The 21,244-nt window shown below is 43.1% G+C and overlaps 1 protein-coding gene across 11 annotated transcripts in view; it reads left to right on the top strand.

Annotated features, from left to right (window-relative positions):
* gramd1bb (GRAM domain containing 1Bb) overlaps positions 1–21,244 on the top strand; it is a 133,303-nt gene that overhangs the window by 36,667 nt on the left and 75,392 nt on the right. For 10 of the 11 annotated variants that reach the window (XM_042062910.1, XM_042062905.1, XM_042062904.1 and 7 more), the window contains exons 2-3: positions 3,829–5,139; positions 17,893–17,982. In XM_042062910.1, coding sequence (XP_041918844.1) covers positions 4,694–5,139; positions 17,893–17,982 — 536 coding nt within the window. In that variant the 5' untranslated portion in view covers positions 3,829–4,693. The remainder of the gene's footprint in view (positions 1–3,828; positions 5,140–17,892; positions 17,983–21,244) is intronic. The other variant, XM_042062906.1, reaches the window with a different exon arrangement.

The following is a 21,244-nucleotide window of genomic DNA, read 5'->3' as shown; positions in this document are numbered from 1 at the left end:
GTGATACAGCACTTCTGTAAAAACACCCGCAGTGGCTGTTAACAGTGTTTTAGGGACTCAGGATCAATTTCAATGTGCTATATTTGTAGTTCTATAGGGAATATAGTCTCAATACGGCTTTGAAGAGTATGTTTGTCTGTGTGTGTGTGTGTGTGTGTGTGTGTGTGTGTGTGTGTGTGTGTGTGTGTGTGTGTCTGTGTGTGTATGGAGTGGTGGTGGGGGGGAGGCAGGTTGTGTGTGTGTGTGTGTTTTCAATGGTCCGGGTCTTTTAGCATCCTCTTTCAGTTCTCTCATGTTACATATTAAACCCTTAATTTGGTTTGAGGGGTATTGTGTGGCAGCCATCTGGAGATTCTGCTAAGCTAGCAGTCTGCATAGAGTAACTATGTTTGGACAACATGGACTTATCTCCATATACTTAAGTTTCTGCATCATCTGCATGTGATTTGTCTTACCTAATAATTCTCTTTCTTTGAGTGGGTGTATGAAGCATTTTAACCCAGGCCTCTGTAATATCTTATTCAGTACAATTATTGAACTAGAGATATATTTCATAATTACATAATTACATGTTTACAACAGCCTCTGAGTGTCAGTCGGGAGGTTTGGGGCAAGTCTATCCAAGAACACCTAGAAAGTATCCACCGCTTTGCTGAGAATTGCTTTTGTCATGCACCTTAAGGCAGGTCAAAGTCCTGCCAAGCCTGATTGATGTGATGGAACTGACGAGGGCCTATGATGGGCTGCCTTGCAGTGGGGCACAAGCAATAACTCAGTATCACTGGCACAGGCGGGCTGACAAGGCTATAAATTGTGAAAGATAGCCCTGGATTGTTTCTCCTGTCTTCTTTTATTAACTGTTTTCAGTCGGTCTGTCCAGAAGCAGTCGTTAGGTTCACACTTGAAATCTTTTAGCTGAGAAAGCACTAATGTTGTGATTGTCGGATATGGTTGTAGAGGTGGTTATCGAGAAGTGATGGTTTGGTCAAATTATTAATTTTGCCATGTTTTTAACTACTTGGAGAAGTAAACAGATAGGCCAGTACCAAGGTACAAATGTTATAAAAGATTTACAGTAGGTACAATTCTCCTAAAGTTGTGCATTGTGTCACTGTGTGTGTTGCAAAATGGCAGAATCTGTATTGGCAAAGGCATCAGTCACCCTTCAAGAAAAGAAGGAAACACTTTATCATTCATAGCAAAACACAAAAGGTGTCAGATATTTTTTGATTTGATTTACTTGGCTTTCGTCCAAAGTGACTTATAGATCAATTGAGTGCAGGGCTAGACTACCTGGAGCAACCCGGGGTTAAGAGCCTTGCTCAAGGCTACAGCGGTGGCAGCTTAGAGTTGAACTCTCAACTCTACAGGCTACTGCATGCAAACCCAGCTCCGTCCTTATCCACTAACACTACCATTGCCCTGTCTGGTGCAAGAGGATGGAGTTGTACCACTGTGGCCAGGTAGACAGCTCGTGCTCATAGATACAGTAGAGTGATGTTACAGCCAGCCAGGCTAGATGCAACACAAATTTACAAACAGTCAAAGGGGCTCGAGTCTAGGGTCGAGTCTTAACAAAAATATTAATACATAATTATTAAATGTAAGGAAAACTAGAAAATAAACAAAGTAGAAAACCGACTACACGGCCTAGTGAGTGTGGAGGCCACCCGATCTTGGCAAAAGGCCAACGCAAATGGCAAAAGGCATCAAGCAGACCGCCAGGCACAGGTATATAGGGAGAATCTCCAGCCCCTCACACAGGTCACACCTGAAGATAATGATAACAAATAAAGTTGTTGACATATTTAGAGCTTGTTGCAGCCACCAGACCCCCTCTGAGTAGACGTCTGTGTCACTGAGCAGTGCATCAGTCACACCTTCTCTTGTACATTCGCTCGGCCCAGTCACCGGCCCGCTGAAGTAGTCGTCGTCAGACCCGAGTCAAACACTAGGTGTGAGGGTGAGCCTAGGAGCACCGTTCTATATGTATAATGCATGCTGTTTACCTGCTCGGTTTGACCATCTCACCCCCTGACATTAACTGGCCTGGAAAGAGAGGGAGGCACTGGCTGGCGACATTTACTTGCCCGGAAAGGTGAGACAGTCGAGAGTGCGACTGCGAGTGCAGTCAGCCAGTCACCAGCCCCAGCAGCAACAGCAAGGCTACTTAGCGTCCTCTGGAAACTCGATCTCCCTCTGCTGCCAAGGACCATGTCCACCGACTGTCACCTTGAAACGTGAAACCCTTTCCGCCACAGCAGCCATTACTCCCATTATAACGCTGCCAGGATTGAGTTTTAAAGGGCTACAAAATCTAATACTGTACCGGATGAAACAGGGTGAAAAGTGCAGTAGGTTGAATTGCTGAGCTGAATCGAATTTGTGTCTTTGTGACAACATACATGGTACTCTATGCTACAGTTTCACAAGTTAAGCTAAAATAAGGTGGATGTTTATTCTTGTGCAATATTTTCCTACTACCTATTGTGTCTTTTATTAAGAAAAAATGTGTATTATAGCTTTAATTGAATAATACATGTATTCCATAGAAACCATATTCTATAGAAACCATATCTTGAAAAGGTTATCCCTGACTGCAGTATTATTCCCCTCATGGATCAGGCATCCAGATCCCAAAAGTCAAACAATGTAGTGTGTCAGCAGTGCACACATCCTTATCAGGACTCGGAGGGTCTAGAGGTGAGAGCGCTCGACCGGGGTCATGCGCTCCGAGTCTGATAGCTGTGTTTGCGCTAGCAGTGCTACTGTTTGCTCTGTCTCCACGAAGTGACAGCTCTTTTCACCTCCGTCCTGCTCCCCTCTCTCCAGGTCACTGCTCTGCCTCTTTACAATGGCAACCATGGCAGATTCATGAACCCATGGGTGGCCTGCTCATTTCATAATCGTTTTCAACAGAATAAGATACTTCAATGTGTGAACCCGCCATTGAGACTCTATGTCGCTTTGGATAAAAAAGCTGAATACCTTTTTTTTTTTACAGACACCCCCTACTGACCACTCTATTTTAGACGTCAGACATCCTCATGTGAACAGTAGGTGCGTAGTGAGATTATCTTTACCCCTCATAAACACTGATAGCTGCGTGGAACTGATGAAAGCCGTGTGGGTGGCATTTTTCTCTCATGTGTCAGAGAAACCAACACGTTATCTTGGTATCTGTTTGAATGGTTTCAATCCAGTGCTGTGAATTTCCTCACCGTCCCACTTGTTTTGAGCTCTGAGAAGCCACAGCTACAGTCAAAGTGAAACTGTTGAGCGTTGGTTTTTGGCAGTTTTCACATGCATGGAACGGTGGGTTTTTAGACATACAACACCACAGCATTTCGGTCCAAAGATAAAAAAAAAAAAAAACTAGGACATCCTCAAAGAAGAAGTCTGTGCTGAGGCGAATCTGTAATCATTTGCCGTGCTTTGACATTTTTGCTGTGCATTGTAGACGTTTGTTCCGATGGCTCTGATGGCATTTGCCTGTGCCCTTATTAAGTGCACTGACTAGCATGTGATCCCAGTCCCAGTGCAGGCCAGTGATCAGATCAGATATAGTGGAGTCCCCAGAGACTTTAGTGTTATGGTTTAGTCTGACTGTCTATCGGGTTTGTTTGAGAGTGTGTGTGTCTGTGTGTGTGGTGTGTATGTGTGTGTGTGTATGTGTGTGTGTGTGTTTGTGGTGTGTGTCTGTGGGTGTGTGTGTGCATGTATGTGTGTGTGTGTATGTGTGTCTGTCTGTCTGTCTGCTCTGTTCCTTCCGCCCTGGCCACATTGCCGGCCCCCTTGCATACCCTGTTCCCTCGCTCTGACCCGTAGGCTCTTGAGGCTCTAGCGTGGGAACTCAGACTGAGAGGACGACTCCGGAACTCAGACCGAGACGACGTCCCCGAAAAGAGAGGATCAACATTGGAAGAAAGACTGCGACTCTATAGCAGACCAATTTTATGAGCAGTTGAAACAATTCAAAGTATACTTCAGTGATTTCCAGGTCAGGCTACCATTGGAAGCTGCCTCTTAGTCGTGTTTGCACAATTGTGTGTGTGTGTCTGTGTGAAAGTGTGTTTGCGTGTGCCTTTGAGTGTGTTTGGGTGTGTGTTTGTTTACAGTGTGTGTGTGTGTGTGTGTGTGTGAGTGAGCGTAACCCTGCCCCAGTCCCCTGAGCGTCCTCGGGGTCCGGTTACACTCGCCGGCTACTGCCCCTCATGCATGTTTCATAGGCAGCGGGGAGGACAGAGGCTCCCTTTGTCATAGGAACCATCCAGCCCGCCTGCCGGCTGCCCCATGCATCTCTGTCACCTTCCACCTCAGAGGAGGAGATGAGGAGGCAGGCAGCCGACACAAGCCCCTGCCCCTCTGAGAGGTGACTGAACAGCTCGTCAGAGAGTGTCCCCGAGTCAACATAGTGCCTCTGAAGTCAGCAAGAAGAAAAGAAAAGAAGAGGTGGAGGTGAAGAGGAGAGAGAGGCAGACAAAGAGAGAGAGAGAGAGAGAGAGAAAGAGACAGAGTGGCAACAGGTACATCTGTTGCACTTCTTACCTGTGCAGAGGCATCTGGAGTCTAAAGACTGAGTAGTGCCCCAGTCTGTGTGTACTACTCTCTCTCTCTCTCTACGTGTGTGAGGTGTGCGGAGCTTGTCCAGCCCGTGTGAGAGCGTGCGTGTGTGGCGAGGCGAGGCCGGACCATGATGGAGACGCTGCGGCCCCCGGCCCTCCAGGTGCAGGTCCCCTGCGAGGAGGAGGAGGATGAGGACGGTGGTGGTAGAGGCGGAGGTAGAGGCGGAGGCGGCAGTGCCTCCGCTGGGGACGGGGGCAGCGACGGCCGGGCCTGGTCCAGCTCGTCCACGCCCACGCAGCGGCGCCGGCGCTTCAAGATGCGCCGCATGAAGAAGCTGCCGAGCGAGCGCGAGGGCCACGGCGGCTCGCGGCTGGACAAGGGCGGCCTGCTGCGCCGCGCCACCTCCAAGGACTACCTGCAGCTGCCCGCCATCGAGATCACGCCGTCCAGCGACGAGGACGCGGCCAGCTGGTCCAACTGCTCCACGCCCAGCGCCTCGCCCCGACGCAAACGCTTCCTGCTCCGCAAGTGGCTCAAGGTGCGTGAGCGGAAGGAGAACGTCAGCGAGAGCAGGTGGGTATGGGGGTTATCCTCCGTCCGTCCACGTGGCACCACCAACCAACCCCCCCCCCCCCCCCCCCCCCCCGCCCTCCTCTGTGTACCTACCCCTGCTGTTATGCCTACCCCATCCCCCACCCAATAGAACCCCTGCTTTCAGCAGAACTCCCTACCCGTCTGACTCAGTCCTGTTTTCCGTGCATTACATGCTAGCTAAACTTGAAACAGCCTCTAAGCTCTCCAGTGTGTTTGATGTGTGTTTGAAATCAGTGTTCATAGCCTTCTCATGCAATGCCCCTCTAGACCAGTGACTTTGATGTGTGTTTTGGTTTTAGTATTTGTAGTCTTCAGAACTAAACCTATGCCCTAGACTGATATCAGTGGAACACAGTTCAGTGAAAACGGCTTGTGTTCATGTCATCTTTTCATAGAGGACCAGCCATGACTACAGATAGATCTGATAGTTGTATCTGTTTGTGCTGTTCAAGCCTAAACTTGCAGTCTAGCATCGCAAAACAAGGCCTGTGTGTAGTTTTAGTCTAGTGTGTACTTTAGACTTTGACACACTGACTGAGCTAAGAGGAGTTACTGAAGTTCGAGATGTAGACATTTATGATGTGTACATATGTCACCATCGGGCATCTTCAAATTGATTTGCTCTCAATATAGGGATAGTATAGTGAAGGAAAGTGTACAAGTGTATTTCTCAAGAACAAGTCATGTTATATTTAATAACACCTGTTTCAATATTTAGTGAAAGTAAAGAGTAAATAATAAATTGATAAATAGAAAATACACTGTTCCAAAGCAGCTTCACTATGCGCATTAAAATGTTTATCTTAAATAAATTAATTAGCTTAACTGTAGCAATACAAATAAAATCGCATGTTATTGTGTCTATTTTAAACAGTATTGATGAGTGAGGTGATACTGAAGTCTCTCTGTACTCTGTATTATTTAATCCATCAGTAGGCCTCATTTCTATTGGTAAGTTGCGCTACTGCAGTTTCTCTCATCTGCTTTGTCATCAATTCCAGGAAACTGATTGTTCATATTTTCTGCATCTGTGGTTCCCACACCAATGGGGAAAAGCATAGCGTGGCTAGAGTGAGCTGACAGGCATAGCTCAAGGCTTGTTCTATATGCCTTGGTCCTTGGACAATGCACGCTGCTGTGGTTGTATGTTTCTCAAAATGATAACACAGACATTCGTCACACTTGCAATGCATTGAAGTGGATGATGCTGTCCTTGACTTGTCTTAATTAGTAGTGACATTGTGTCCCTATAATTTCCCTAGAGGCCCACAGACACGTACGTCCGGCCCACAAACTCATCAGTTAAGTCGCGATGCTGTATTGGCATTTCATCTATCTCAGGGTCAGGGTCAGGGTCTGTGTAAACAAATTACTTTTACTTCTAAAGTGGCACAATGTAGCCCTTTTATATAAGGTAGAGAGATCTTCATGCTGGTTTCCTTTTAACTGGTAAAAGTCTCTGAACCCTTTCAAAGAAATGTGAAGTTGCACATTTCCAGCTAAGAGGAAGCTTTGAGCTGAGTGGTGTTCACTGGAGTTCAGAGTCCCCTCATGGTCCGCCGCGTATGCTGGAGTCAGCAACCTGACCTGGGACCAGCGGTCCAAGAGGGCACTCACACACTGCACTTTGCAAACACACTGTGTTTCTCACCAAGGCTGTGATGGCGGTCTATAGTAGATGGGTCTACAATCAGTTTTTATGTCCCATGGAGAACTAATGACTACATTACGTACTAATATGATTCAGCTTGAACTCATCAGTATCACGTCTTCACATAGGGCATGGTGGAGAGCAGCAGTCGCTTCGCCACCTGACAATCGGTCACTCAGCTCGTCATTTGATTCCGTCGAGTCTGTGTCACTTTGGATGAAAGCATCTCCTATACACCAGTCACTTTCCACTTTACTTTATCCAGTCCCTCCAGGAATTTGCGATGTTGCGATCGCAACAATTAAAGGAACCATATGTAAGATTGTGGCCAAAACTGATACTGCAACTGATCACTTTCAAATTACTGTAGAGATGTGTATCCCCTCCCCCTCGCCCCTGACTCGAGGTTGCCAACCCGGATGCCGAAACACTACTGACCTGTGATTAGTAGATAGGTGACGGGTAGCGCATCAAGCCAAAACACAACATGACATGAAAAAACACAACATCAACATCAGTTGAGGGCTGCAACTTCACTTTTTAAATGACAATATCCTGGCCGGACTACTGTTGTCAGTGATATAAGTATTTAAAATGAACATGATTTCTTAATATCTAGTGACATATCAGGGCCATTTTATGATTAATTGAAATACATTTCTTACATACGGTTCCTTTAACGCAAATCCAGCAAATCCTCGTGAATTCTGGGCGACCTCGCAATTTTGTCCAAACACTGCAACTTTTTCGCAAATTTGACCAATCATCATGGTTTCCCCGTGAAATTTCACCTACCACAACAGCCCCTCGCGCAGAATATTGACTCAGATGCCACACTCACTTCTGCAGACACCAGAGACTGTCCTATAACTTGTTCACTCCTCTGCAGTTTTGATGACAAAAAATAGAAGGCTAACGTTAATGATCTGCTTTACTTGCATCTGTCATCTCAACCTAGTGTTGCTAACCTGCCTAAGCTATGAAAGTAAGTTAATTAAGGCCTACTTGGTTTACTGACATTTGAGTAGGCTACAATATGCAACCCATTGGCAAACGTTTACACCTGGAGATGTCCTTTTAGCTTGTGTCATGTTTGCTATAGCTTGTGGGCTCAGTTTGTGTAGTGCAGTGCTACCAAAATCATATAAATGAATAACATTGTAAGACAATTTTAACATTTATTTTAACTAATGACATAGAAAACATCCCAAATTCTATCCACATATCGTAATGCACTAGCCTATGCAAAAAGTTATTTCCAGTCGTAGCCGAACACAGTGAGATGCAAGCGTTCCAATCCACTTAGATATGTTATTACACTACTCTCACGTCCTTAAAGTGGCAGGCAGTCAATTAGACTTACACACCACCAATGTAATAACATTAAAGAAAAGTGTAGTCTAATAGTTTAAATCAATATGAACTTACTAGATACTTAGTTGGCTATTAGTAATTATGCAAGTCACAGAATATGAATTATTAAAAAGATATGAATTTAATATGAATTACAACATATATGAATGTATTGAAACATATGACATTATGCCATCTCTTTGGAGGGCTGTCTTTTTTGAACAGTTCTACGAAAGGTTATATATAGCAGTATACTGCTTTGTGAATTACCCCAGTCAAAGTATTTACACAAATAAAGTAGGCCTACTTTGATTTTCTGTAACCCTTACTCTTTACCTTTTACTTATCCTTTTTAATAAGCATCAAGATGATCAGTGTAATGTTGGTCTTACTAACCTTAATTACCCTCAATTAAAAAATAATTTTTAAAAACTTCGCAACTATTTTTGCAATTTTCACTTCCTCTCGCAATTTCTTCGCAACAAACAGCTAAAAACACCGCAACTTCCATCGCAATTTTTTTGAAAAGTTGTCGCGAAATCAGCCATTTTACCACTGCATCCTCGTGATATTCAGGGGAACAAGAAAAGAAAAAGAGAACCTCTTTTCTGTCTTTCCTGATGGGTCTCGTTGTTTTCTATGCCTGAATCACAGAGAGTGCCCATAGAGACCCCTCTGATGCCAGGGGAGCCGTGTGTGTGTGACCAACCCACCCTGCCGCCCTCGTCTCACGGTTACATAAGCCAGCGCACAATATTAATCTGGCCGTCAATTATTGATGAGGCAGCGAAGCAGGACCTATTAATCAAGTGAGTCAGAGGGTGGCAGTGGGTTGGGGTAGCAGAGGATGACTCTGGTAAAGGCAGTGTCACAGACCACACACACACACACACACACACACACACACACACACACACCTCTCAGCTGTGGCGACACTGTCAGAGCCAGACGTATTTGAGGTACAGTGGTTGCCTCCTCTCATATACAGTTGTGAGAGAAAAATGCCCCCGCGACTCCCCACACAAGCACACACACACACACACGTACACACACACATACCCGCCAAGGGTGTGTGCGCAGAGAAAGAAGACTTTAGTGCCTTTAATTCTTATTGATTGGAATAGCATCACCTTCATCTGCTGCTCTCCTCTTCTCCTTTACTCTCCTCACATCTTTTTCTCTTCTTCATTTGCTTTCCTTCATCTCCTTTCTCTCTCTCTTTTTCCTCTCTATCTTTGTCTCTGTCTCTCTCTCTTTCTCCTCTCTATCTTTGTCTCTGTCTCTCTCTCTTTCTCCTCTCTGTGTTTCTCTCTGTGTCTCTGTCTCTCTTTCTCTCTCTCTCTCTTTCTCCCCTTTGTGTATGTCTATCTCTCTCTCTTTCTTCTCTGTGTGTGTGTCTCTCTCTCTTTCTCCTCTGTCTCTTTCTCTCTCTCTCTCTCTCTCTCTCTCTCTCTCTCTCTCTCTCTCTCTCTCTCCCTGGGCTCTAGTTGTTGCGTTTTATTCATTATTCATTGTTTTCATCCGCTGTATGTCTTTTTATCTGACAGTGGGGAGAGGAAGGTCTTGTATGAAGCGGAGGAGACTGCAGCGAGGGCAGGCTTAGAGCTCTAACCCTGGAGAGTCATATTGTTCCACTGCTCTCAGAGCTCACACTGTACCCTGAGTCCATGCCTTGCATAATCGTCCCTTGTCTGTAGTTATCAACAATACACTGTAGATGTGCCCATGATTATGCTATAATTCTTAGAGCATTGCGTAGGCCTAAAGCTCTCGTCTCTGTACAATGTAATCATGTAATAATATAATCAATCCATCATAACCTGATGTGCGTGGGTTGTTATTGTCTGCGATGGCTCTAGCAGGATCCAGCACTGAGCTAAGCTGTGATTGTTGTGTTTAAGATTCAGTCGTGTTGTAAGCGAGTAGCTTAACGAGCATGTTAATGAGTCACACAGTGGTTGGGTGTTTATTTTTTTATAGGGGGCACGGTGTAGAAGCCACGCTTGTTACTCAAAGGAAATGGAAAGGCCTGCGAGCCTTTCATGGTTTCATGACCGATTTAATAGATCAGTCGACTGAATCAAAGCAGGGGCGATGCAGTAGGTAAGGATTGGGGCACGTGTCACTATCTCCGACACAGATTGGGCTCATGGTGCGCAAGGGTTCACTTATGAACATGCAGCGTGTCTAATGGTTAAACGAGCATAGCCTGTCTGTCGTTGGATTTTTACAAGAGAGAGAGAGAGAGGGTTGGGGAGAGAGTGAGCGTTGGGGGAGGGTGGTTGTATTCACTGGAACCAGACTGGTTCTTTTGTAATGGAATTGCATGTCTGAAGGAGAAGGATGACCAGCAGGAGGGCTCCCTCAAGGCAAAGGTAATTTGCTGGCACGACAGTGACTGTAGGTTGTGAATTAGTTCTCATGTGTGTGTCTGCTCACAGGCTCTGCCGGCACTGGTAACTGTAATTGTGCTTTGCTTTGGCAACTCATTCATGCATGGCTGAAAACAAGGACCCCAACCCCCATGCCACCACCACAAGTCTTTATGATTGCGTGAACGTGATATCTGTGATGTGTGCACTATTTCTTTCATTTTCTGCTTGTAATTATTAAGGAAAGTCAATAAAGTGTTCTTTGATTCTTGTTATCCCAATTACAGATTAATCACATTGCGGATTATTCTACTCTCTCTGTGGTAATGGTTTTGGATTAACAACAATAATGAAATGTTCTCTCTCTCATTCTCTCTCTCTCACACACACACACTCATTCTCTGTCATCCTCTTTCTCTCTCTCTTACTTTCTCTCTCTCTTTTCTATTTCTCTGTCTGGCCCTCGGTTTCTTTCACTATTATTTGGGAATTGATATCCGAGAAAACATTGCTTACAGTATACGATAGGACCTATTGACTTTTGCTGTCTTTAAAACTGTGCCCAACAGCCTGTGAGGATGCCTCATTGCTTGAGGTTTTTACTGCACACAGTGTGAAATTAAAGTAAATCATTAATTTTACAGACATTTACAATTGTCTCACTGTCTGTATTACAGTTTTTCTCGATTGCTTTTACCTGCTTACAGTTTTTTCTGAATGCTTAAACACATTTTTTGTAACTATGGCTTTTTTTGCAAAACTCTACACACAAATGGCAAAACCACTCACTGAGTTCGCAAAACTAAAAGCACAAACACTGCTTTGCACTCAGTTTGCAATTTTGTAACACACACTTTGCACAACTGTAGGCACAATGGCAATTATTTACACTATTTTGCCAACTCTCTGGCACACTTTCTCATGTGAAAACTGTTTTAGATAATTAGTTCACTTTGCAATCAGCCTAAGCACTATAAATAAGCCACAGGTAATGTACAATGGGTACAATGGAGTGAGCAGGAAGAGTGAGAAGAGAAAAAAACAGTCAACATGTGGGGATATTGTCATTTATCAGGCCTGGATACGTCATTCCAGAATATATTTTTCCCGGTGCCTTGGACTAGGACATTGCATGTAATGTAGACAGAATTTTGAGAGAGACGACCCGATGTAGACTGATTTGTTTTGTCTCAGTGAAATGCTATTTTGTGTTTTGACTTGGAAAAACACACTTGTGTTTGTTTTGATGTGTGTAAATAAACACTAGTACTTGAAGTTGGGATCCCTATATGTTTACAGAACTATGACAAAAGTATGACCTCAAACTGACATAGTCTACCTTGTGCACAGAGAAAGCAAAAGCCAGATGTGTTTTTTATTCATACCATCAGTGTGTTGTTGGCACATTGTGTGCTTACTATTGTGATGGCTTGTGTTTACTGTTAGATACGAAAACACCATTTTTACGAAGGTGTGAAGAGTTAAGCAAGGTGTGTTAGCTTTTGCAAGAGAACTACAATGTTTTGCTGATTGGGTGAGAGGTTTTGCCATTTGTGTGTAGAGTTTTGCAAAAAAAGCCATAGTTACAAAAAATGTGCTTAAGCAATCAGAAAAAACTGTAAGTAAACTGGAATCCCCTTGGTCTTCATGAATACTTTCTTTGCACAGCAGAAGTCATCTCTTGCGAATGTGTTCACACATTTTCATTGGGTTCACACATTTCTCACATCCTTTTGCAAAACAGTTAACACAGGTGTCATTCAAAAGCCCCAAACTCTATTGGTTTTCCCATGCTAAACAAAAGGACAACATCTTTTTACAGGTGGTATAGATTCCTTGTATAAGTCTGAATCTCTGATACACCTGTGTGAAACTCCTTTGCACAATTCTTCAATCAGCAATCATTCATTATACATATAAGAGATGTCTGTGTTGCTATTTGCAAGTATAGATCTAATGCACATTTAGACAAAGTACTGTATTGCCTATATTTGGTGGAGAAAACAGTACAAAAGGTGTTTACTGTAGGTCTATTTCGATGAAAGTTGTAATTCAATGAAATTTACAGTATCTTGCTAGGTGTTTGCTGCATGTCTTACATGTCAATGACAGTTACATCTTGGAAGGGAATTAATAAATTATTTTTTTATTCAGTACATTTAGTCTTTTCACAGTTTTTTTCTGATACCAGAAAAATGAGAAAGTAATGGAACAGACAGCAAAAATGATCATTTTGGGAACTAGATAGATTTTACATTTTGTTGTCCAATGTGTAATGATTGATTACAGTTTTTCTCGATTGCTTTTACCTGCTTAAGTAAACTAGAACCCACTTGGTCTTCATGACTACTTTCTTTGCACAGCAGAAGTAATCTCTTGCGAATGTGTTCACACATTTTCATTGGGTTCACACATTTCTCACATCCTTTTGCAAAACAGTTAACACAGGTGTCATTCAAAAGCCCCAAACTCTATTGGTTTTCCCATGCTAAACAAAAGGAAAACATATTTTCACAGGTGGTATAGATTCCTTGCATAAGTCTGAATCTCTGATACACCTGTATGAAACTCCTTTGCACAATTCTTCAATCAGCAATCATTCATTATACATAAGAGATGTCTGTTCTGTGTTGCTATTTGCAAGTATGGATCTAATGCACATTTAGACAAAGTACTGTATTGCCTATATTTGGTGGAGAAAACAGTACAAAAGGTGTTTACTGTAGGTCTATTTCGATGAAAGTTGTAGTTCAATGAAATTTACAGTATCTTACTATGTGTTTGCTGTATGTCTTACAATGACAGTTACATCTTGGGAGGAATGAATACATTATTTTTTTATTTAGCACATTTTGTCTTTTCACAGTTTTTTCTGACCAGAAAAATGAGAAAGAACAGACATAGCAAAAATGCTCATTTTGAGAACTAGATTTTGCATTTTGTTGTCCAGTGTGTAATGATTGATTAAAGAGTGTTTTTGAATTGGCAACAAGTTGTAGTGTTTGAAGGCAAGATTTGCTTTTGCTGCATGTTTTAAGTGTTTTGAGAGAGTAACAGCCTTTTGCAAGCAAAATGTGTCATTTTGTCCAGAGTGCTTTTGTTCAGACACGGGTGTTAACTGTTTTGAGAATGTGATGTCAGAGTTGACACAGGTATCAAAACGATCGAGAAAAACTGTAAAGAGTGTTTTTGAATTGGCAACAAGTTGTAGTGTTTGAAGGCAAGATTTGCTTTTGCTGCATGTTTTAAGTGTTTTGAGAGAGTAACTGCCTTTTGCAAGCAAAATGTGTCATTTTGTCCAGAGTGCTTTTGTTCAGACACGGGTGTTAGCTGTTTTGAGAACGTGATGTCAGAGTTGACACAGGTATCAAAACGATTGAGAAAAACTGTATTAGTTTATTGTGAGTGTGTGTGCATATCTGTTTGTGTATGTGTGTCTGTCTGTCTATGTTTGTGAGTGTGTGTGTATGTGTGTTGTTGTCCAGTGTGTAATGATTGATTAAAGAGTGTTTTTGAATTGGCAACAAGTTGAAGTGTTTGAAGGCAAGTGTGTGTGTGTGTGTGTTTGCATGCATGTGACCATATTTGTCTTGTGTGTATGTCTGTGTACATGTGTGTGTGTGTGTGTGTGTGTGTGTGTGTGTGTGTGTGTGTGTGTGTGTGTGTGTGTGTGTGTGTGTGTGTGTGTGTGTTTGTGTGTGTGTGTGTATGCATGTGACCATATCTGTCTTGTGTGTGTGTGTGTGTGTGTGTGTGGGTGTGGGTGTGTGTGTATACTTATTTCTGTGTAGCATTTGTAGCTGGCAGTCTGGTCCATGCCCTGTGCAGTCTGCCGGGTCCTGATAAGCAAAGACTGTTTGCTATTTTAGGGCCAAGGCGCCATGGTCCTTGTATCTTTGTATCAGCACTCTCATACTCTGGTATGGTTAATATTTCAGTCAAGAACCACTCTCCCCCTTCAGACGTTACCGACAAGAATGAAGTCATCGCAACACGATTTACTAATGCATGAGGGCAGAGGCTCGCGAGAGAGTTATCAAAGTGTGCCGAAACAGAAGACTTTGTCTGATGTCATTCTTGGATGCGCTAAGAACGTCCTCTTTAAAAATGTGAATCTGTCCCTAATTGGTGTGATGCTGTGAATAAGGCCGCTAGGCCTCAAGAGGGATGGGGAGGAGTAGGAACTGCTCGCTGTGAATCAACCTGAATGCATAGTTACTTCCAGAGCATCACATAAGATAATGTTGCGTAATGCAATGTGATATGTTGCCATGTGATGACCGTGATGTGACAGGTTGGTCACATGACTGTGTGTGATGTGGTCACAACCTCATCATATGGACTGAGAAGCAGAGCTATGTTAGCCCTCTCTGTCTCTACATACACAGTGTCAATTGACAACTAACAATGCACGTGCAGAAAAAAACATGAACAAATCCAGAATCAAATAACTACCATTTATCATCATTATATTTTACACATTCATTTTATAAATAAAAGAAATATTATTTTTTGCAGATATATATTGTTTTATACTATTTTGTGCAAAACAATGATGTTTTGTGGACAGACAGACCTTGGTTATTCTTTTTTAAGGAGGTGTTCTGTTCAGATCATTGTGATGGTTCAGCCTGGTTCTGGAGGCTCTCGAGATATGCTGCACAGGAACGCTCTGAGGGTAAACACAAACACATTCAGACAGAAATCTATGTGTCTGCGCCTCGGTTGTCTGTTTGAGATTAATATAAAATCAGTTTAAAAATATTTTTTATGTTGGTTTGAGTTTAGAGCAAAAGTATGCATTCTAAGAAAATGAAGTAAGAATACTCACAGAAGTGAAAAAGAATCTTTTATCTCAGAACAGCACCTATGATATATCTATCTAAAATATGAATCAACACATTTCATGGCTGGCAAAGACTCATTTGGTATGAATTTTTGGAAATTGCTTTAGTGATTCAGCATTGGTCGGTAGCTATACAACTTGTAGCCTACATGATGTTGAAATTAGCAACTTGTTTCACTTCTCCACCCATGGCTATGTCTTTGTCAATAAGAGACATTACAGTATGTGGCATGTATTTTGACGAAGGCCCACATGCACTTTCACCTAGGTGGTTGAAGTGTTGGTTAAGCTCGGTGCAAACACACACACACAACACAGGCTGATGATCTTACTGCATCACACACGCACATTCTGTGAACTGCAGACTTCCTAAATTGTGAACTATGCTATATTGCTTCCTACTGGTTTCAGCTATTTGTTTTCACAAATATGAGAATTGGTACTACGACCAGGGGTTGTATTCATGTGGGCCAGTAAGCGCTTGATGGACTTGTGATGAAAAAAGGGAGACATAGCGACAAGTAGCACCCGAAATGTCAAACACACGTTAAAAGCATGCAAAGCTTTTAGTAGTATCCTACAGCGTGTCGAAACAGCTGTAGCACAACAGCCATTCTGTTTCATCTCTCACTGGATCTCAACAAGCTCACTTCTCCTCACACTTTCACACAGAGATGCCGCCCTCTCACAGCTTAGCCCTTTACAGTTTTCACCACAGCGTAGCCCTTTATTTAGCTCTCGACCTTTTCAGCTGTCTGTCTAATCTAATCTCATCTCATCTCTTTTCACTGATCATAGCTTTATTGTGTTTAAAATGCAAGTGTGCACTCAACATACAGTAGACTTGATGATATAGTCTATTTCTATTTTTGCTGTTAATCTCACAAACTGTTGTTTGCACATACCCCAGTGTGGTCACCAAGCTCCTAGTGTCCTATTGTTGACTGTTCTTTTGCCGATTGTTTTTATCTTAGAGACTGAGATCTGACAACTACAGATGACCTTTTTAAAAGCAACAGTTCCTTTTAGGGAAGTATGCTGAAATGTTATAGGGTTATAGGGACTTTTATGTCATGTAATGTTAAAATGACCAAAGGTACACCTGTGTACACATAGTGATGGACGCACTGGTGTGGAGTCCTTGTCTGTCTTTTGTAGAGAAAAAGACACCAGCTGTTCCATCAATGTGTAGGGAGTCTGCTAACATTTTTGGGAACAATAATAGGCATACCTGTCAACATTTAGCTTTCCAAAAACGGGAGATTGTTTTTCCGGGGGGGGGGGGGGGGGGGGGGGGGGGGTCAGTGTTTATACCGGATCTGTGTTTGCATATTTAATACGTTTCATACACGTGTTTCAACACTGCATTTCGGTCGTTGCTTTTACCTTACCATTACCTTACGCATGCCAGTTATGTATCCACCAGCTGCCGGCCTGCAGCCTACTTCCAAAACTCCAAAGCTGCTTGCTGTCAGATTTGGTTCCGAGGGAACAAGTTCAGTGTATCAACAACACTCAATAACAGTTTATGTGATGTGTTAATCAATTAAATTCCCAACAATTTCACAACAGTTAGTTCTGGAGCTAAGGCCATTCATCTAGCCCACTTGCTTACGACGAGACTCAGGCTGCGCAGTTGGCACCCGCTTCTTTATTTGGGTTTTGGGTTGCCAGGTTTTAGCCTATGACAAAACGGTTGAAATTGAAACTAAGTGATCGTGTATGTGTAGGGTGTATTTCATACACAATCTGGCAACCTGAATGCATCAATGATTTTAAAATGAAGTTTGATGGCCATGCAAATTACGGGAGTTTTCCGGGAGAAATAACAAAGAGTGCTAGGAGATGACCTTGAAATACAGGAGAAACCCGGGAAAAACGGGAGTCTTGACAGGTATGATAATAGGTAACACTTACTATGAACCTTGATATTTTTTTTCCCCCCAAATACTCAGAGGTTTTGTTGACCAGTCGTGACGTTATGCGGATTGCAGTAATCCACCTGTTGTATTTCATTATTGGCTCTCATGCCATGGATGTGGTGTCATGCATAGTTGGGATTCTCTCAGCCACAGATTAGAAGGAGAGGTAGTGTTCCCTGATATGCTTGGAGATAAAATGAGAAAATAATAATGACAGAAACATGGACTGCCAGCAGATCCTCCCTGGTGGATTCAGTCCTGTGTTATTGTGGCAGAACATAACTGTTCTGAGTATAACAAAACAACACATAATTGAGAGCCTAAGGAGCAGGTGTCATGTTGCCCAGTGTGTGGCCTATACTGCCCTCTAGTGGATAAGTTTTGAGATACAGTCTAAAGGTCTGTGCGCACTGACCATATGTGGCCTACTGTTCTGTCCCCTCTTGAGCTGTGTCCAACTGTGGGGTTTTTGTCATGGCACTAAGTGTTAATTCTGTTTGTGTAGATATATCTCTTCTTGACCATGATAGGCTGTGAGGTGTCGATGATTGATGACACATGATTGATGGGTGTCCATCTTCTTTCCAGCAGCCAGCCGAGCAGCCAGCAGAGTAGTCAGCAGAGTAGCCATGACGACGACGCCACACGCTTCCTGACTCCGTTCATCCGGGAGGAGAGGTAAACGCCTTTCTGTTTACTTAACACCTCGGGGGTCTCTCGAGGAACACGCCGCACATGTCGAAATGCGAGGAGTCACTTCAAATCTGACCACACTCACACACTCTCATTCTTTACTTTTGAAGAGATAAGGTATAATAAACAGTCTCTGAGTTGGCTAAAGTCACACTCTTAAGTGTTGTTTTCACTAGTAGAGCGCTGTGGTCACTTAAAAAATCTCCAAGGAGTCTTAGCCTCATACCCAGTCACAGTAAAACTTTGGCTGCAGTTACTGTATGACGACTGACACAGGAGCTTGCCTATTTGTATGCACACTTTAAGCTGGTGTGGGACCTCACTAACAGAGATGAGAGGACTGCATGTCTTGCATGTGTGCGGCACTTTCATTCACAGGACCGATAGCAATGTTGACAAGTTCAGGTAAGTGTTGTTGTCTTGTTCATCTGCTTATACTGCACAAGAACAATGTGCGTCGGCTGAGGGATGCCTGTCAGCGTTGTGTCCCTGATATAAGCCAGTCGTCTGAGAGAAAGGAGCAGGGTGAGGGAGATGACATCCTACCTGATTCTTCTCTCTCTTCCTCTCTCCCTCTTTCTGTGTGTTTCTGTGGAGCAATCCGCTGCTTTGCTCAGTGGTGAGGTGAGTGTGGATGTGTCGCTGTACGTTTGTAAAGTCGAGCCGTGAATACAGTTGCAGAGCTGCGGAATGCCTCCGTTTGCTTTTTTCCTGGACAAACAACATCGTTCACAATGCACAGCTACAAACAGGGCTTTTGTCAGTGGGTGTGTGGGTTGGGTTGGATTGGGTTGGGTGTTTGTGTGTGAGAGAGGGGTGAGGGTGCAGGGTGTGTCAGTGTCAGTGTATGGCCTGTCTCTTAGTAAATCTGGCCTGAGGTAGCTGTCTGCCTGCCCTGCCGAACCTCTAAAAGTCCCTCCAGGTCTCTGTGCACAACAGGTAAGGTTATGTTTGAAATGTCAGGTGAAGATAAAGGAGTACCTTTGCCTAAGCTGAAGCAATGTGTGTTTATACTGAGTACGTGTGTTAAGTGGCAGGTGTGCAGATGAAGTGGTAGAACTCTTAAATGCATCAGATCAGACAGGTGAAAACATGGTGCTCTCACGCTCTGCTTTGAAGGATATTGATGGAAAGATGATAGTTTACCTTGCAATGTCATGTTGCTCCTTGGAACTGTTAAATGTGTCTCATTATTGTTTTACAACTGCAGTCGATCTCACCATCAACATCAATACATTTACTTGGAGGCCTTTAAAAAATGAATGGATATATTCAATACACAGTTTTATGAGTCCTTCTTAACTATATCTTTTTTTTTAGATTGATGTAGACTTTTTGTTCATAATTATTTCATACCTGTTAAACTTGAATTTAATCTATTGTAGGGTTTCTATTGGTTTGTAATGGACACCCTGCAAGGGGGTGGTGATTTCATGTGGTCATGGTCTGGCTCATCCTGAGTGGTTCAGAGCAACATCTGACCATCTCCTGTCCAGCGCCATCACCACATGTGACTCAGCTGTAGCCCACTGACCGCGATCAGAGCCCACTGCCATTGTGTCCGAGCATTGTGCTCACAAACCCCTCAGTCAAAGCTGTGATAATAGCCAACAATGACCACTTAGGCACTGAAAGAGTGAGGCTGTGGTCGGTTATTGTTTTTTTTTCTATAGTAAACTTTCGTGTGCCTAAAGGATATGCTCTATATGAGCACAAGCAAGAAAGACATTTTATTGCCCTCAACACAGACTTTTGTTAGATGTTTGACGTGTGCTGTTTGCATTCTTGATTGGTACATTTGTGTTTTCCTGAGCTGTGCTGTGAATGTATAATCATATTACAACTGGTGCATAGGTGATCTCAAAGACACTTATTCATTTATATATTTTCATAGGTGATCTCAAAGACACGTATTCATTTATATATGTTCATAGGTGATCTCAAAGACTCATATTCATTTATATACACTACCAGTCAAAAGCTTGGAGACACTTCAAAATTTCCATTCCACTCCATTACAGACAGAATACCAGCTGAGATCATTTGCATTGTTTTTTTTAATCAGGGCAACAGTTTTCAGATTACATTATGTGCTTACATAATTGCAAAAGGGTTCTCGACTGTTGTAGAAAGAAATGGCTGATCTTTAATGCAATTCTGTGTTGCCCATTATCAGCAACCATTCATCCAATGTTGCAAAGGCACATTCGGTTTACTAATCTGATATAATTTTAAAAGGCTAACTGAGAAAACATTGGAGAACCCTTTTGCAATTGTGTAAACACATAATGTAATCTGATAAAAAAAAAATGTAATGTAATAATGCAAATGATCTCAGCTGGAATTCCATCTATAATGGAGTGGAATGGAAATTTCTAAGTGTCTCCAAACTTTTGACTGGTAGTGTATTTTCCGGCATCCTTTTCTACCCCCCCACCCCCCTTAACAATTAGCTGCATTATTTGTGTATTGAAATTTTATGCAGTCGTATGGAGAACATACAGTTCTAGCTCTGCAGAAAAAAGGCGGGTGATTAATACCCTTCCTCTGTCAGGTATAATATCACCGCCGCACCATATTGTATGCCGTGCATAATAAGTAAACACAGCAGTCACGACGCCTGCAGTATCACAAGGCTCCCAGAGCCAGGCCGCCCGCACATTCCAGATGGCCTGCACCTGGATGAGCACGGAGCCGTGATGCTAGTCACGGGGTTGGCCTTGTTGTTGTTGTTGTTTTTATTTGTTTTTGTTTTTTATTTTACCCTATTTTCTCTCTCACTCTTACTTACCTTTTTGCTTGCTTTCTTTTTGCCGTGAAACATTTGTTGTGTGAGTGCTTTTTTTTCCTCGCGCGGCGTCGAGCTACATGCTGGTGTGCCAAGAAAGCTACAGAAAGAGAGCATGCGTGTGTGTGTGTGTGTGTGTGTGTGTGTGTGTGTGTGTGAGACTCCATGCATTATTGAGTGGGATAGCGTGCAGGTCCGTGTGATGGGCCTTTCATCCGTACGCGGTGCCCGTGCCTGTACCGCCTCTCGGATCCCTGGCTCATAACGCGGGAGCCCACAGACTGCCTGGGCACCAGTGCCCTGGACTCTGAATAATACATAACACAGATCCATGTAGAAGAACAAAGACCCGCAGAAATGGCCACTGGTGCTGGGAGTGAATGTTTTAGGGAAGTGTTCGACTGATTCTTGCTTTTAGCTGTTTGGTTTGCGGTAAACACCTTGGTGTTTGTTGTATTG

The sequence above is a fragment of the Alosa sapidissima genome, chromosome 15 (assembly GCF_018492685.1).
Source record: "Alosa sapidissima isolate fAloSap1 chromosome 15, fAloSap1.pri, whole genome shotgun sequence".
In the NCBI taxonomy this organism is placed as follows: Eukaryota; Metazoa; Chordata; class Actinopteri; order Clupeiformes; family Clupeidae; genus Alosa; species Alosa sapidissima.
Note: the sequence above shows the minus strand (reverse complement) of the source record. Positions and strands in the feature narration are given on the sequence as shown.